The 19602-nt window shown below is 43.0% G+C and overlaps 1 protein-coding gene across 1 annotated transcript; it reads right to left on the reverse strand.

Annotated features, from left to right (window-relative positions):
• Positions 1 to 1129: 1129 nt before the first annotated feature.
• On the reverse strand, positions 1130 to 10219 carry LOC134545093 (uncharacterized). Its single transcript, XM_063388549.1, has 2 exons — positions 7985 to 10219; positions 1130 to 1516 (listed from the first exon to the last, which is right to left on the reverse strand). Exons 1-2 carry the CDS (start codon positions 8102 to 8104, stop codon positions 1157 to 1159), a joined length of 480 nt encoding a protein of 159 aa, XP_063244619.1. The 5' UTR covers positions 8105 to 10219; the 3' UTR covers positions 1130 to 1156.
• Positions 10220 to 19602: the final 9383 nt, after the last annotated feature.

Below are 19602 nucleotides of genomic sequence, written 5' to 3' on the forward strand. Positions count from 1 at the left end.
CGCCCATCTTGTTGCAGCACAGCACGCCGCACCAGGCCGCCCTCTTTTTTACATTTCTCAAGTTTGAATATAAAAAAAGTATTATTTCGTCAGCCACTACTGTATGACTATAGTAGTAGTAGTAGTAGTAGCAGTAGTAGTAGTAGTAGATGCCAAATTTTGAAAACACATACTGAAGTGTAGCCATGTTTTCTTATAGTACTAGGCCATTATAGTCATATTATGCTAATTTGTTGTGTAGCATGTCTGTCTATAATAATAAAAAGCTATAGGCATTACTTATGCTTATAGCGTGTTAATAAAAAAAAATTATACTTTACATATTTCAGCGAATTCAAACACAGTTTTTTTTTGTGTTAAAGATATAATGTTCTCTTGTAGTGTGTATTGTGGAAATGAAATATACAGTAGTATTAATTACTTAAAAAATAATATTATTTATAATATATCACCAATTTTATTAAAAAAAAGTATTCTTATTACGTCACTTGTCATTTAAAAGAAAATGTATTGTGCATTTATAGTCATTATATATATTTTAAAAAATAAAAATTTTTCCCAAGGGGTGGTAGCTGCGAGGGAGTACGCGCCGTCGTCTGCGGCGCCAACCCCTTTCCTTCGTCCCCCATTGTCATTTTTTTAAATAATGACCCAGACACCGGCGCCCGCATAGGGAAGCCGCTCGCAGAGGGGTGGGGGCTGCAGCCGCAGAGAACTGTATACAAATGTAATTTCTTCCAAAGTTAAAATATATATTTCCCCAACACTTAAAAAAAATAAAATATTACGTCTACCTGGTGTGTGAGTTACTTGTACCTGCCATTTGATTGATACCAGGTAAAAGTAACTTATATTTTGCCATAGTCTCGTTTACGTAATGTTTCTGTTAAAATATAATGTATGTATATATTTTTTTTCACAGCATTTTTATTTTTACGAGTAGCGCATTGCTACAAAATTATATTAAATATTACGTGTATTTTTTCAAACAAAACGAGTTTTAAACCTTAACACCAGTCTACCATGACCGCATAGTTCTTTACACGTATTACCAATTTTTTGCATACAAAGTTACCAGCCACAAGTAACACATAATGGATATTGAAATAATGTAGTCAACACATCGATATTACTTAGTTAAAATTTTTTTTATTTATTATCCCCCCCTACCCCGCTGGGCGTCCATAGCCATCAGCTTGGCCACGACTTTGCCGCTAGGCAGAGCCGGCACCTGCTGGTTTGTAGCAGGTAGCCGGACCCCTCTTTTTTCGTCGGCTGTTAGGGGCTGACCCCAGGGACATGTCCCAGAGGGGCCCGCCACCAACAGCAGCGGCGAAGTCTTGGCCGGTGGTGTTGGCGGAGGAGGAGGGGGAGACGACGGCCCTTCCAGCAGGTCTTCTGCGAAGAAGGCCCCCGCAATGTCGGCTGGAATACTCGTCCCCTCCTCCACCTCTTCCTCGAAGAAAGAGGCCGCCAATGCTGATGGGATCCGTTCCATTGTCTGGGTTGGGGAGATCTGTAGAACGTCGCACAAATTTCAGGCATCCTATCAAGAGGACGATTTATATAAATTAAAAAAAAAAGAAACAGGAGAATATTTTATTTTGACATTTAATTATGAAAGCATGTAAATTAATATACTTTGAGAGGCAACTTGAAAAAAAAATAGTATTTTTACGTTAAATCATGATAGATTGAATATTCGTGATGCTGCAACTTGAAACAAACTTGTATTTTTTACATTTAATCAGGATAGATTGAATATACTTTGAGAGGCGACTTGAAACAAAATAGTATTTTTACGTTAAATCATGATAGATTGAATATTCGTGACGCTGCAACTTGAAACAAACTAGTATTTTTTACATTTAATCAGGATAGATTGAATATACTTTGAGAGGCAACTTGAAACAAACTAGTATTTTTACGTTAAATCATGATAGATTGAATATTCGTGATGCTGCAACTTGAAACAAACTAGTATTTTTACGTTAAATCATGATAGATTGAATATTCGTGACGCTGCAACTTGAAACAAACTTGTATTTTTTACATTTAATCAAGATAGATTGAATAATATACAAGCTATCATGGTAACAGGGAATATTTTTTTTCAAACATCTCTACACATTTTCTTTAACATACTGACAGTTTTTCTCTCCACATGCATAAAGAAAGGATCAGTTGGCATGACATGGCGCGGCGCAGTGGGGGGAGGTGAACACACCCCTCTCGGTTTAATATTTTTTCTTTTGTGTGTGGGGGGAGGCGGAAGAAGCGCTGTTGTGTGCCTTCAACCCCCACACACAAACATATATATATACACTTGAAGCCCCTCCGAGCAGGGGAGGAGTGTAGAGCGCTGTTGTGTTCCTGCAACCACTGCTTGGAGGTTACGTCAGCAGTGTTTGTCTCACTGGTGAACGTAATCAGAGGAAAAATGGAAATATGGAAATATGTACAATTATTAGGAGGGATCGGGCGAGGCACGAGTTTTAGAAGGACACAGATCTTTATGCCCCCAAGGTAATGTGCTGACACCGTCTTCAGAAAGCCAACGCTTATCGTCTCCTGAAGACAGTGCTACCTTGTTCACTCTCTCCGTAAACACGGCGTGGCCTCGCGAACGGAAATGGTATTGACTGCCTAGAATCCGGGAATTTTTAAGCAAGCAATCCAGGTATTGAGGGAACAGAAGTGATTGGATTACGTTGGCCTTAACTACTTTCGCTTTACGCATACAAGAACCATCCTCCATCTTGTATGCGTAGAGTTTCGGGCGAAGACCCACGTATTTCGTAATGATCTTGCCAGCGGCTTCATCTTTCATCACCCCTGTTACCTAAGGGGAAGCGTTGATCATTACCTGGCGCATAATTTGATGTGTCGAAACGTGAAGCTAAGTCGGGTCGAATCGAATCATAAACGTTATCACACTGATCTTGGTAAATGAACGAATCATTGTCTGAGTACAAGAGATGCAGAGACTGGGGAGGGAATTTTTTTTGCATGTAGTTATAATGAAAGTCATATAAAATCAATTTTGACAAATCTAAAATGGCAACACCCGTGTACAAAGGTTTATCGAAGGTTATCGAACCTTTCTGCAACTCTATGAGAACTAGATTTTCATCGACGATTTGCCGAGCCTTGAATGTCGGACGACCAATGAGCTCGGCTGCCCCATAAATAGTTTCGTAACACGAAGCGATGCAAATGTCTCTGTGTTTTCTAGAATCTTCTAAACTTTTACCGTACACTGCTACTCTGAATTCGAAAGTAACTTAAAAAACGATTTTTCGAAGGGATTCGCAGCCTGGGCACGACGCTCAGCATTAAAGGTTATGTAATCTTTCATCCAGGCCACCTGTTCAAACGGCAGCACGCGGTGAACCTGGCCGATGACCGCCTCATACTGAACGTAGTGCCGCAGTGCGAGAGTTAACCATAATTTACTCATTCGCCCGTTTGGCGGTACGCCATTCACAGGGGCCAGAGGCAGATCTGATAGGCGGTCGTGACAATCATCGGGAAAGGTCAAATCCACTTCCGCGAAATAAGACGTATCGCCATCTATGTCAATAACGTTGAAATCCCAACTCGCATACTCATCCCTGGGAACCCACTCAAATTTGCCCACAGGAAGTTTATCTAACATTGTGTGAGCATACAAAGCGTCTACATCGAAATAGGGAACTCTGAGCCCGAACAGTTCGGTTTCGCCCTGGAACAATTAATCTTTTGTGCTTTTTTGCGGTTGTAATGACGCGAAAGCTGCTTTCGAGTGTAAAATGCAAAACAAACTTGACAGGGTAGATACATACTTGGTAAAGCAGGCGCAGTTGGTCTTTTTTAGGGATAATTTTACTTTCCCCTTTCTTAAGTGAGTTTATGTTTTGCTGATATTGGCCTCGATTTCTCAGCTCTTCTATTTTATTTTTCCGCTTGTTTCCCGATTTCGGCATTGCTAAAAACGCAGCAACTTCAATTTCATTAGGACGAACTGTTTCCGAATGTCGAGGCAGTTTGGAATACTGTTTATGACAAAAACAGCATTGATATTTTTTATCCCACATTCTTTTAGCTTTGTTCGAGATGTTTCTTTTTGCAAAGTCACCTTCTGTTTTAAATCTTAGGGCCCCTGTATTTTTTGAGTTTGATAAACTGCTTTCTTGTTCTGCTGGTCTAAAAATAGTTCTGGTCCTGAAACTGTAGGCAACAAACTTTGAGATTGATGGCTACTATCTTCACTCTCAGGGACATTGTTTTGTGGCTGAAGAACTGCGTTAGTTTGTTCTGTTGTATCTATAGATACAACTAGGCTCCGAAGGAATTCCTGTGTCCATTTCAATTTCAAAACTTGAGCCTGAAAATGTTTTCGGGGAAATGGTTTCATTGCTTATTTCTTCTGTGTTTAAACGTAAGTTTTCAGTAGTGACTGGGATTTTTAATCGGAAATCCCGATGACTTGAAAATTGTTCATTCTCTAAAACTTTCGACAATGTTTCTCCGACACTCTCACTCTCTCTCACTCTCTCTCACTCTCACTCTCTCTCACTCTCACTCTCTTGAAAATCATATATGTCATATGGATGGAGAACTGCAAACGTTTTTTCTTTTGTTGTGAAGGTTTTAACATCACAAGACTGAAGAATTTTCTGTGTCCACGCCTGGGGATACAGATTTCGGCAAATCCTTTGTAGAGAATGCATTCATGCTTTGGATTGCATGGATGTAATCGTCATAAGAAAGTTTAGTGAAACACTGCTTTCGGCATCTGAAACAATCAATTTTAACACACAATTAAGTCTACTATCAAAACTTAAAAGTTTCATGTTTTCGAACAATTATCCTCGTGTGGTGTACGGGTTCGAATATCACCACAGCCGACCCGTGCTTGTCGTACGAGGCGACTTATCAGGATGCGTTCGGGACCTACAATGTATTCGGACCTCGCCCAAGATGTACGACTTGTCCCTGGTTTGGCCCGGTGCACATGCTAATGTGCTACTGGGCCAGTGATTCACAGTGAATAGCGGTGAAGGGTAGCTGCTCCTATGTACAGCTTAGGCCTGTGGGAGGTTGGTCCCCCTCCCAATGGCACAAACCGTGGGGTATTCCAACTGCTGGCTTCTTTTCTCTTACCCCCCGAGCGGCAGGCTGACGCCAACAGTCCTATTAGGGGGGACTCTCACAATGGCTTCTAAAAGCACTCAGGGTGGCACCCTAAACAGCCACAACTAAAGATTACGCAAAGCCGACACAAGCGATTCTTCGGACAGCGACACAGGCAAATCCACCTCGACCTCTGTAAAGCTACCCACCCCTCGTTTTTTGGTTATCCAGGGTCTCGAGGGGCACACCTTTCAAAAGGTGTCCCCCTTTGAACTGCAGAGAGTGGTTGATGGTGCAGCTGGTGGTTCCGTCAAAGACTGCAAGAAGATTAATGACCGAAAGGACATCATGTTGGAGACATCAAATGCCGCCCAGACGCGTGGGCTGCTTGCGATGTCAATGTTCAACGGGGCGACCGTCAGGTTCCCCGTTGAGGTCAAGCCCCACGTGTCGCTGAACACGTGCAAGGGCGTCATTTAGTGTCCAGACCTGCTCGATGCACCTGATACAGAACTATTGAACGAATTGACACCCCAGTATGTAGTCCATGTTTGCAGAGTATTTAAAAAATATGATGGTGTTCTGTCTCCTACGGCTACTCTTATCCTTACATTCGGTATCCGGGAACTCCCTCCTACCTTAAAGGTAGGCTACCTGAATGTAAGGGTTAAACAGTTTGTTCCGTCTCCGCTCCGCTGCTATAACTGCCAGAAATACGGTCACTCTTCCGCCCATTGCAAGAACCCTGCGGTTTGCCCGAAGTGCTCTGAACCACAGCATCCTTCTGACTCGCCTCAATGCAGCAAACCACTGAGTTGTGTCAACTGCCATCAAGGACACCCAGTATGGTCTAAGGAATGCCCAGTCTTCCAAGACGAACAGGCCATCCAAAAGCTGCGAGTGAAAGAAAAGATCACTTTTTTCGATGCACGTAAGAAGTTTCAGTCACTTCGTGGCCCCTGGCCATCAGTGTCGTTTAACAAGGTAGTGGCCTCCCGCCCACTGACGAAAGACGCGTTCACGCAGACAGATCCACTGACAGTTTCACCAAAGACTACTCCTCCCCCGAACGCCAGGACAGCAACAGTCAGCACACAGTACGACCTGCCTACTTATCAGGAAAAGCGGACCATCACAATGGCTACAACAGGAGTTTCTCAACCGAAGCGGGTTGGAAACGCAAAGGTTTCAACTCCTCCCACTTCAGCCGGTACCATGCATTTAAACCAGTACTCAACAGACATAAGGGGAAAATGAAATCAAATAAGTAACCTCCCACCAATACGTTTATGACTCTTCTCCAATGGAATTGCAGAGGGTACTTCTGCAACCTCACTGAACTGCACCTGCTTCTCGCCTCGCACACACTCTTGCTTACCTGCTTGCAGGAGACTCATTTCCGTCCTACTGACTCACCCTCTATTAGAGGGCATACATTCTATCGCGCGGACTACCTGCAGGCTGACCAAGCATACGGTGGCGTGAGTATCATTGCACGGGACACCACATTTCATGAAGCAATTCCTCTCCGTTCTCCAATTCAGGCAGTGGCGGTTCGCAGCTACCTCGGCATCTTGATCACGGTGTGCTGCGTGTACATTCCCCCCACCCAAAGCTTACGTCGTGCCTAATTTGAAGATCTTCTCTCGCAGCTACCACCACCGTTCATTGTTGTTGGTGATTTCAACGCACACAATGAGCTGTGGGGCTCCTCGCGTCGGGACAGCAGAGGCCGTGTGATCGAGGGAATCTTGACAGGTGGCAACCTGGGCCTGTTAAACACCGGTTCTGCTACTCATTTTACCTCTCACTCTGGCTCTTCCTCCTGCATTGACTTGTCCTTCTGTAGTCCTGCTTTAATCACCCATTTTGATTGGTCTGTTCACAACGACCTCTGTGGAAGTGATCACTACCCAATCTTTCTGGAGACATTGACGAATCACTCACCACACCTTCCGTCTCGATGGGTGATTAAGGAAGCGGACTGGGAAAAATTCCGCGCTAACCTCCATGTGCCCACCACCCTCAATCCAGATGTGGACATGGCAGTGGAGCAATTCACTACAATGTTGGTATCTGCGGGAGCGATATCCATCCCTAAATCTTCGCCCACCGGTCGGCGTCGCACACCCAGGTGGACTGACCAGTGTCGTGATGCTATCCGTGCCAGACGGCGAGCACTCCGACGGTTTACGGCCCGACCGAAAAATCAGCGCTTGGAAGAATTCCGCATTTGCAGGGCACGAGCACGACGTACCATTCGTGAGAGCCGACGCAATTCCTGGAGAGAGTTTATTTCACAATTAAATGTATATTCCACAAGTCAGCACATTTGGGCCACTATTCGGAAGCTAAATGGACATAATACCTCCACCTGCATCCCTTATCTCCGAATGCATGGTACCCTTGTGCTAAATGAAATGGACATAGCCAACCAACTCGGCCACACCTTTTCCGATGTCTCTAGCAGTGCGCGGTATCCTCCCGCCTTCCAACACCTCAAAGCGCGTCACGAGGGTGCCGGAGTGGACTACCGCTCCTCTAGCGAGGAAGACTATAACCTCCCATTCACGCTCACAGAGCTGGAGTAGGCACTGTCTCACTCGAGGCAGTCATCGGCCGGCCCGGACGGCGTACATTACTCAATGTTGAAGAATATGTCTGAGACAGGAAAGGCTGCTTTATTACAATTATTAATAACATTTGGATATCCGGGACTTTCCCCTCCGCCTGGTGTAAATCGATTTTGGTACCTATTTTAAAGCCAGGGAAGGACAAATCTGAGGCATCCAACTACCGCCCTGTCTCACTTACCAGTTGCATATGCAAGACCATGGAGAGAATGGTGAATTCCCGCCTGGTGTATTACCTTGAGGCGTGGCGGCTCCTCTCCCCTCTCCAATGTGGCTTCAGGCGTAATCGCTCGACTGTCGATCACCTTGTGGGCTTGGAAGCACTGGTACAGGACGCCTTCCTTCACAGACAGCATGTTATCGCTATCTTCTTTGACCTTGAAAAGGCTTATGACACAACATGGTGGTTTAGTATTCTTCAACAACTGTATGACTGGGGCCTTCGAGTCTATCTCCCTTTTCTTATCTCACATTTTATGCAGGTTCGTAATGGCACTACTCTCTCCCGTGTGTACGTACAGGAGAACGGTGTCCCACAGGGAAGTGTACTGAGCGTCACACTCTTTGCAGTGGCCGTCCGCCCTCCAGTGCAATGCGCTTTGTACGTGGATGATTTGACCATCTTTTGCCGCTCAGCCACATTCGCCAGCTTGTGGTGCGGCGGCTGGAGAGCTGGGCGGACTCTAAAGGCTACAGGTTTTCCCATGCCAAGACTCAGGTGATGCATTTCTCCCGAAAGCGCAGTCTTTTCCCTGCCTCTGCGATTAAACTATATGGCTCAGTACTACCGGTCCCTAGTACGGTAAAATTTCTGGGACTCATGTTTGATCCCAAACTGACTTGGTTGCCTCACATTAAAGACCTGAAAGTTCGTTGTGGCAAAGGGCTCAACCTCCTTAAATTGGTGAGTAGTCGAGATTGGGGCGCGGACCGAATGACCCTGCTTCGTTTGTATCACGCTCTGATCCGGAGTAAGCTCGACTACGGATGTGTGGCCTACTCCTCGGCACGGCCGTCTGTGTTAAAGCAGTTGGCGAGCGTTCACCATGCTGGTCTCCGCATCGCTACCAGTGCATTCCGTACCAGCCCGGTCGTGAGCCTCCATGCGGAAGCTGGTGAACTGCCACTGCAGTATAGGCGAGACCTCCTGCTACTCTCGTATGGAGCGCGTGTCCATTCAGACCCCTCACATCCCCACCATATGTCGTTTCTGCACCCCCCTTGTTTAGCACTGTATGCAGCGAAGCCACGTGTTACCAGGCCGGCGTGTGTCCGAGCACACGCCGCTTGGGCAAACACAGCGCTTCTGCATAACATGCTACCCCCTGTTCAACATGAGCAACACTGGGTGCAACGTGAGCCTGTGGTACACCTCGACCTGGCGAGATGGGCAAAGCCGTCTACACCACCCTTTGTGTACAGAGCGATTTTTGGAGACCTTATGTGTGACAAATTCTGTGGGTTTTACTGCCTGTACACGGACGGGTACTGCTCGGATAGAAACGTCGGGTGTTCTTTTATTTACGGCCAGGAGAGTTATTTGTTTGGGTTACACCCTATTTGTAGTGTCCTAACTTCCGAACTCTACGCCATTTTATAGGCCCTGGGTTATATCGGTGGAGGCACACACCGTCGGTATCTTGTGTGCTCCGACTCTATGAGCGCACTGTCGGCCCTCCAGTCTGGCTCGACTTCGCACCCTGTTCTTGCCCTGATTCGCCAGAAACTGCGCGACGTGGAACTCAGGGGTACTCGTGTTGAGTTCCTGTGGGTACCTGGGCATTTAGGCATCCCTGGCAACGAAGCCGCAGATCGAGCAGCAAAGGAAGCTTGTGGACTTCCACCTAGCATACACCGTGTCCCTGTATGCGATGTTTTGCTGGCTGCCCGGGAGATTGTTTGGACTGCCTGGCAGAGGGAGTGGCATTCTCCCTCCCTCTGAACAACAAGCTCCGCTCCGTCTGCGAGACACCTCGCCGCCATTGCTTCGCCGACCATCTCACTCGCAGGGAGGACACGATCATGACCAGACTGCGAATAGGCCACACCAGCCTTACTCACCGGTACCTCCTGCAGGGGGAACCACCGCCAGAGTGTGACCACTGCGGCATTCCCCTGACTGTACGCCACATCCTTCTGGAGTGCCCGCATTATCACCAGGCCCGCTCTACTTTTAACCTTCCTGTTACACTTTCAGGATTGCTCGGTGAGGGGAGCTCACCATTGAGCGGTGTCCTCCACTTCTTACGTACTGTGGGCCTTTTTCATGTGTTGTGATGTCCATGTAATTTTACTTTTAGTCGCCTTTTATTCTGAACATACTGCTTGTGTAGCTATGTCTCTGTTTTTCATTGTTTTTAAGTCTTAAAATTGCATCAAGGATGATAACCAGGATATGACTGAAATATGTAACAAACATGTGATATAGCAAGGTATGTCTTTAAGTAATCTTGTTTAGTGAATTCTATTGCTTTTGTTTTGTACTAGATAATTTTGCTTTTCATATGCATGCTGTCTAAATTGGCACATTCTGGATAGGTTTAGTTTCCCAGTACATTTACAATATTGACTGTACGAGGTTTTCATTCTAGGCCATCGATATGCCCTTCATGTCATTAGTAAATTAGCAGAAACCAAATGGAATAGAAAAATAGAAAATAATTGCACATAAAGCATGTAAAAAATTGCCGCATTTGATTTACGATAAATTTTCCCAATTTAAAAGTTTTCTTGATGACCAAACTAAAAAGTTGGCAGGTATGATGGTGACAGATCAGCTCGAAGGAGAAGCTGGAGCCATGATCCCGGAGGACGATCTGCAGCTCGTCCCCAAGCCCAGGGTCCAACCATTGGAGCAGCGCCCCTCACCTCCAGCCATCTCTGCTGCATGTTGCCAGCAGTGCCATCCGACAATACTGTAAAACTTTCATACCCAGCATCAGATTCATCAACAACAACAACACTTATTCTTAGGTGATTCGAAAACACAAACTTACATAGGGGTAGCAACATACTTTAACAATAGAAAATAACAAAATTGTAAAATTACCTTTCATTAATGTCATTTAACAGTGTCTAACATAGGCAAATCTCAAACAATGTAGGAAACCAATAACACCTAACCATTGATGAAGCTAGGTGCCTATTTACCCCACAAATTCAATAATTATGATACAAAATTCATAACCTACAAATAAAGGTTAACTCGAGCAAAACGAGTAATGTGCAACAAATATCCTTCCCTTTTTAAGAGGATCGAGGGCAAAAGAGGATATACTTATAGGTCGGAACCAGGAACCAGAAACCAGAAGGTAGTTCAAAGGTTTCAAAGGTTAGTTGAAGTCCAAAATCTTCACAGAGTCATAATGGCAGCAACCCGCTGCGGGATAGAATGTTCACCAAAATCACTAGTACAGAAATGTAGCACTGGATTCTCAACATAGCAATGTTATGATAGCGGCGAACCCCACTGCGACCAAACAGTCTCTTCTCTTCTAGAAACTGAGAGTCCCCACATACATGTCGCAATCAACTGGGGTCATCCAACAAATGCACTTCCACAGGAGTCATGCACAGCCCACAACAATTCCTGGAAGGGATAACAGTTACTTTTTCCCACCACCAGGTACAGGCTGTATAGTCCCAGTTCCTCGGTAATGGGGATGAGCACGATGAATGATGCTATAACAGTTCATCTTCTACACTAACAACACATGTCGAGTTTAAAGTTGATTCTGGCTCTCCGAGTCCATGGGTATCTGGTTCAGATGCACAGTACACGACACTGGGAGGGTAGTGAAAGGAGGTAAAGGAGATAAGGAACTCTCTCTTGGCTTAACCTCCAACCCAACATAACCTATCAAAATAACAGACACCTAGGGTCATCCCTGGTTAACAAACAAAATCTAGATCTTTATAAACAATACACCAATGTGCCCAAATAAGTAGTCGTAACTTACTTTGTTTTAAAAACATAGCTAATTCTTCATTAAACAACAAATACCATCTTTAAATAATTACAAACCGCGATAACAGTAAACAAATAGGAAGAGTCCATCAATCAAAGAAAATTTACCTCATGGTTCGATAAGCATGATGTATACAAGAAATTGATCACCAGTGTTACTGGACAATTTGGCCTTTATTACATTTTCATTACCTAATCGTTCTCGTAAGTCCATAGCCTCTCCACTCGTGGATGCCTCAACAGGCGTGACTGGGGACGATGTCTCCAAATTTTTCTGTGCACTTCGTTTAAGTTAAATACACTTCCAGATAAGAAAAGCCAACATACCAATTACAATTCCTAATATAAAAACCATAACAGTAAGTTCCGCATTTAACATAGTAGTCTCATCCAGAGCAGCTACATGTGGAAACGTTCCAATACCCACAAGGTATGGATTTCTAATAATAATCAAAAATAAGATATCCCCTATCACAAATAATGCAATACTCTGAACATGTCTGACCATGAAACTCAGTACTTCAACCGGTTTATTAAAAGAAAGGGGGTCCAATCTAGTGAACTGAGAAACCGTGAAATTCAAATGAGGAATGGCAGAGGGCCAGTCATTATCTAAACAATCCTCCAACGAGGGGAAAACTGTGTGGCAGCAAGCAGTCCGTAGAAAAATCTTTAATTTCTTAAGCTTAGTCCAGGCTGCTGGAATCACATGCAGTAGTTGAAACTTTTCAATTCACTATTCAGATACAATCGACAGTCACATGGTACTTCTATGTCCACAGCACCTGGTCATTCTTCATCATCTATTAACAAAGTTTGGTTAGGATTCTTGGCTCACTGTAACTCCACCTTGCCCCTAAGGTGAGTCAAAAAATAGCATTCCGGCCCAGCCTGCGTGATCATCAGGTGAGTTCCGGAACGGCATTGAAAAGTACAAAGTTCTGCAAGTCTTTCAATTGTAACCCCCTGAGACAAAGCTTTGGGACACAATGCACTTCCCATGGTGTCTCCTGAAAATCTAGGCACAAAACACAAATCCTCCTCCAAAGGCCGGCAGTCCAACAAATTACGTCCTTGGATCGTCACTAGGTGGTTAACATCCGCCGCTAAAAAGTTTGGTTCATGTTCTAGGTGACATGTGTTATTCTGCCAACGAAATGGTATACCAACAAACTGAAACAACTTCCAATTAGAGTTATAACGTACAATAGGGATTTTGACTGACACATACAAACTTTCTTTAAATGCATTACATCTACACGTTTTTCCGGGATGGTACAAGAAATAGGTCACTCTTTTCAGTTACAATTACTGTTAGCGACTCAGTTAGCTAAGCAAGCTCACACTCTAACTCGTATTGAAGTTATGGATCAATGCCGCTCAAATAAGATTCCTTCTGTTTTGATTAGCCTGGCTCTGTTACAAGAAAAATTGCAGGATTTGGACGCTATCCTTGTAAAAGATGGTTATAGATTAGCAATTAGTAGTACTTAAGTACAGGCTTATTTCCATTTGCCTATTTGTAGACACTTGACATGGCTTCATTTATAACACTAATAGAATTACTCAAATTGGCAAGCACCACATGGTCATCTATGATTTGTGCTTCCATCTGATCGATATGCAGAGATATCTGTTGCTGATTTAAAAATAAACTTTCTACTTGACTGGTCACTGCCACATCACAACACCATCTTACAAAATTGCCAATAAAGGATGAGCCTCGCTTTTCTCTATTAACCACACTGTCATACTCCAAATCCTCACCAGCTGCATCATTTAGTTTATTCATCAACATATCTGAGTAAAACATAACCTGTTTTAATTCCCGGAAAACTGAACACCAGTCAGAAGATGCGTTAGAGGGGCAAGAACTCAAAAGTGTTATACCTTCATGAATTTATGACAGTTGCAATGCCAGGGGACCTTAAAATTTAAAGGTACCGACGAGGTATACAACATCACCTTTGGTAGAGCTTCGAAATGGGCGCCAGCGATGACCCCCACTGTCTCAGGTTGGGACGGCGAATGAGGCGCGTCATCCCCTCGAGACAGCACCAGCATGCCCATCAGTAGCCACCAGCAAGTTGTCTTCATTATGAGGGCCCGAGTGGCTTTGAGGGTACCTGAAACACTCTTACAGGCGACTTGAAAACCAAATCTTAAACTGATAAGTCACTATTAAACAAAATTACCCAGGACCAAAATGAAATGTATCCCAGGTTAAAATACACAACAAATGAACACCAAAAACAAATACTTGAATACCTTACAAAGAATCTAGGCACAACACAAACAGAGCTCACAATTGACAACACCATAAAAAATAAAAAATAAACTCGGGCAGCAAAGAATGGTTTCATTCTTTCCACATTAGTTACTTCATAGCTAACTTTACCACGTTGACACTTTTTTAACCGATACAGATTATCAGATATTTTTTTCTCAACCACAAAAGGACCAAACCACCGATGAAACAACTTCTCTGAAAGCCCCTTTTTCCGGATCGGAGTAAACATCAACACTTCCTGCCCCACCTTATAACTCACGGCTCATCTTCGTTTGTCGTACCTGCATTTGTCTACCTTTTGCTGTTTTCGCAAGTTGGCAGCAGCCTGGCGGAGGATGTCCTTCCAGCGGAACCACAGTCTAAGGCTCTCGTCCTCTTCCATCGGTTGGCTCAGGTGTATCTCCGAAGGCAGAACAGGCTCCCTTCCATAGATCAAAATAAAAGGACTGAAATTAAGAGTTTCTTGTTTTGCTGTGTTATAAGCAAACGTTACAAGGGGTAGGAACTCATCCCAATTCTTCTGAGAACTGGCCACATACTGTGACAACATTACTGTTATTGTGCCGTTTAATCGTTCGCAAAGACAATTTGTATTTGGTCTATAACCAGAAGTCATCATAGGTTGAATATCAAGTAGCCTAAACAATTCCTTAACAATCCTAGAACTGAAAACTTTTCTTCTATCCGTAAGAATAGCCGAAGCCACAGAATGACTGCAAATAATCTGTTACAATAGGAAATTGGCTACCTCTGTGGCATTGCTAGTAGGGGTGGCCTTTGTCTCAGCCCACCTAGTGCCATAATCAATAGCAACCAACACATACTTATTACAAGAAGTGGTTTTAGGAAACGGGCCTAATATGTCAACTCCAATCCGCTCGAATGGCTCACATACAGGTAAAGGTTGTAGAAAACCAGCTTTTCTTTGAGGGACACCCTTTTTCCCTTGGCTGTCTCGACAACTACGTACATAGTCTTGAATCTCTTTGATCATGTTTGTCCAATAGTAACGTTTAGAAATTTTGTCAGTGGTGCGGGCCACGCCTAGCTGACCACCGAAAATAGGATTGTCATGACACTCCCGCAGAATTTCAGGTTTCAGACTGTCAGATACAACTAACAGTTTGTCTTTACCACCAGGATTAGAATTGTTACGGTTTAATACATCATTAAACAAAGCAAATTTTTTAGCCCGCCTACTTAATTTTGTGTTTGTAGGTTGCTTAACTTCATTTATTAAAGGCATTAAACTGGGGTCAGACTGTTGCATCTTAGCCAAATCAACATCTTGCAGAACAAAAACTGGCAATTCTAATGATTTCTCTTCATCATTTAGGGTTCCATTGCTAACTGCATTACGACTCAAGCTGTCCACATGACCGTGTGACTTCCCACTACTATAGCAAACAGTGTAGTCGTATTCCATTAATTTCAAAGCCCACCTTGTCAACCTCCCTGCACTGTGTGCATTAAATTTTATTAACCGATCAAGGTAACATAGGCTATGGTGGTCTGTAACAATTTGGAATGGTTTTAGGTAAATGTAAGGCCGAAACTGGTCCAGATAATAAATCAAGGCTAAACATTCCAAGTGGGTGATGGGATATCGTGTTTCCGCAGGGGTCAAAGTGCGACTAGCGTATGCAATAGGTTGAAGTTTCCCCTCGATCTTTTGTAATAGAGTTGCCCCTATACCTAGTGTGCTAGCATCTGTATGTACTTCAATGGGTAAATTTTCATGAAAATGGGCCAATACAGGGACAGACGTTAATTTTTCTTTCAAATTTCGGAATGCCCTATCTTGATCATTTCCCCAAACAAATTTCTCATTCTTCTTTAGTAGAGTTGAAAGAGGTTTAGCAATTTGAGAAAAATATCGTATGAACTTTCGATAAAAAGAAGCCAGCCCCAGAAAACTCCTTACTCCCCGTTGATTATTAGGCTGGGGAAAGTTCCTTACAGCCATAACCTTCTCGGGATAGGGTCTAAAGGGTATTTATTATCTTTAAGGACCAAATTCAGCTTGCGGTAATCGACACACATGCGGAAATCGTTATCTTTCTTCCTAACTAGAACAACAGGCGAACACCAGCTGGTGTCGCAAGGGCATACTATTTTGTTTTGAATGTGTTCTTGAACAATTTTGTTAATAATTTCTTGTTCCCCCGGTGAAACTCTATAAGGTACGGAGGAAACAGGATGGCTGTCTCCAGTATCAAGAAAAACCACCTCCTCCTTGGTACGTCCTATTTGCTTAGGGTTCCAACTAAAACATTGACGATACTTATACAAGGTTTCTACTAACTTATCCCTCTTGTCAGGCAGTAATGAAGTTGAGTAAGATCGAAATCATCGTGCTCCCTAGCTTGTAAAACTGTCAGTTTCCCCAGACTCCTGTTGAACATTGTCGTCAAATTCATGTAAGAAACCTAACTCATCCCTTGATGTAAGGTTACCTGATGATTTGCGGTATTAGTGACCTAGAGGTGGGTATGTTTGTTTCTGTTCACAATAATGCTGGTTACTAGGACTGAAAGTTTATTGTAAATGTTCTCTTCATGTTCCACCATAACTTCCTCTGCTAAATCATTCCCTTCAAAACACACTGGGATTAGTTGGTGCATCCGAGCATCTATTCGTAAATGTTCTTTTACCCTGACACAACCTATCCGCAACATAGGTTCTGGTTCTATTTTGTTTAAACTGGTAGGATAATCTTCAGTTAATGGCTTCCTAACCTGGTTATCACAAGGGGGTGAGTTAACTTTGTCATGCCTTCTGTGTCTGCCCTTGGTTTGATTACTGGACTTAGCCTCCCTCACTTCTGCGCCTTGAACTGGAATGCTCGCAAAGGGATGGTTTATTGTAAATAAAGTATTTCTGTTTCCTTTACATGAAATTACTGCCTCATACTTAGTAAGAAAATCACATCCTAAAAAAAGACCGCGGATTGGTCTCTCTACCAGTCCTACTGGGCGATGATAAAAAAAATTACCTAATTGGAAACTTAGCCTAATCATGTGATTTAAGTGGTGGTTTTGTCCAGACCCCTGCAAAAACTCTGGGTTCTGCGGGTTTCCAAAAACGTTCAGGAATTAACTTACTGTCCACTAAAGATACAGCTGCGCTGCTATCTATAAAAACGGGTATTTCTGTCCCAAAAATCTTGGTTTTTTGACTCAACACCCCATCATACTTAAAAAGGGTCATTGTGTTTTTACGGGAAGAGTTAATACCCCGCGCATAACTCGTCCAGCCTAGTTTACCTGATTCTTGTTAGTTGGCTGTGACCAACAGTTCCACTGTATGTGTCCAGGCTTGTTGCATTTAAAACAGATGGGTCTTCCATCAGCTGTCCTTCCATCAGCTGTCCTTCCATCAGCTGTCCTTCCATCAGCTGTCCTCTGGGGTCTAGCAAAGGTTCTAGAACCGGGCCCTTGGGTTGTGTCTGTAGGTGTACTGTTGTTATTATGTTGGTTAGGTTGTTGGAAGTGTTTATTAAACTTATTTCAAGTTTCCCTGCTGGATCTGAAGTTTTATGTGGGTGTAGAATGGAATCTTAGAGCTTCCATTTCTCCGCGCAACTGTTTTAACTGTTTCCCAAACTCCATTAGGCTCTTTTCTATTTTTGAATTCATTGTGTCTGCCTCCCTGATATTTCGAACAGGAACTTGTTCTGGTTTTACAGCCCCATTTCCCTGTAACCTATCATGACTCATCACATAGTATAGACCTGCCTCAATGTTTCTTAAATTTCTTAGCAACTGGTCTACTGTGTTGTTAGGAAACAACATAATTTTCTCCACAATATCAGGTCGTAAGCCTCTTAATAAATATCTCACTTTATTGGCTTCTGGCATTTTGGGGTCAAGCCGATTACAAAGGTGAAGAACGTCGTAAATAAAAGATTCAAATGGTTCCTCCCCACCCTGTACTCTTGACTGAAGTCTTAATTCCAGGTCTTCTACTTGACCTACACGAATGAAAGCAGATTTTAAAGCGTTGGCTAATTCATCAAAAGTTTTCAAATTTTCCAATGTTGACTCATAACTGTCATACCAGCTGCTAGCTGGTCCCCTGAGAAATGTGGGTAAATACGCAATACATTTCTGGTCATTCCAACCATTGACCTTGGCTGCTCTCCTAAACTGTTTTATAAACTCATCGACATATTCTATTTCTCTCCCCCAAAAATAGCTGTGTCGTGGTGGTTTCCTCTAGGTGCTGAGTTTAACAAATACAATTTTTATGTAATTTTACCAGGGGCTCCTCATCTGAACTACTATTTCCACAAATATCAGGTATCCCTGTCTTGTCGTCAGTACATAGGCTAAGAGTGTATTGATAAGACATGCCCAACCATAAAAAAAAGAATACTCAGTGTGTGGACATACTTAAACTAAAAAAAAAATAATTTTACTCCTGATAAACATTCAGATTCCTCACAAATGTTACCTAACCTGGCTTAAAAAAAATTCTTAAATCAACTGCTTACAATTACACACACAATACCAAAAAATCAATTGAAATACTAAAGGGCAATTTTAAAAAAAAAATTCTTTGTTAAAATACTTAACTCTATAACAAGACTATTTCATTTCTACACTCAGAGAACATGTAAGTAGGCTAGCTGTCTCCACTCCTCTAATTAAAACCTGAAAATGTGAAAATGGAAGGTGTGCAAATTAAAACTCCTGAATATGTTGTTCCTTGCTGATAAACATAAACATTAATCTCAAACACTGGCTGTAAAAAGAAAATGATTACCAATACAGAATATGCCATTAATAAAACCAAATTTACAAAATAAAATAATAATAATCACTCATGCTTAAAACATTAATAAATAACCTGGCTGTACCTTCTCGTTACTCCTGAAACAGATATGGTTAAAACCAAACATCACCATTACACCAAACAAATTTAAAACACACACCCTACAATTAGACATACCCGGTGCCTCCACCATTTGTCGCGGAGGCCCGCGGTCTCCGGCAAGATCTACAGAATGTCACTCAAAACAAAAAAAATAATAAAATAACATCTTAAGATTTAAAAAAAAAAACATGGGGGGTGGGGGGTGGTGGTAGTAGAGCTGGTACCGGGATGTCTAACCTCCTTAGGACAGGGGGTGTAGGGTGTTGACTGAAAAAAAGTATTATTCATCCCACATCGTTTCAGGTTTATTTCCGGTAAACTACCCACACAGCACAGGGACATCCCAGGGTTATCCAAGGAATATCCGCATAGGACGTCTGGGATATCCCTTGGACATCCTACGACATCCATAGGATGTCCCAGGGATATCCGTGGGACTACGAAATCAACGTTTTCAGTACATCCGCAGGACATCCCAGCGGAAACCTAGGGACGTCCCAGAGGGGCATGTGTAGCAAATGATCATTTGGTACAATGTAAATAACCATACTCTAAGTTTTATGATCACACAATTTTTGAGTTATGTGTGAATTAGATTCCAAAATGTTCATTAGTAAGAGTGTAAATGCAAGCACTAAAGAACATTTCCTAATAATGTTGGAAAAAAATTCATCTAATATTCTTTAAAGCACACTACCCTGCGATCTCAGCTAACAAGT

The sequence above is a fragment of the Bacillus rossius genome, unplaced genomic scaffold (genome assembly GCF_032445375.1).
Source record: "Bacillus rossius redtenbacheri isolate Brsri unplaced genomic scaffold, Brsri_v3 Brsri_v3_scf57, whole genome shotgun sequence".
Taxonomy (NCBI): Eukaryota; Metazoa; Arthropoda; class Insecta; order Phasmatodea; family Bacillidae; genus Bacillus; species Bacillus rossius.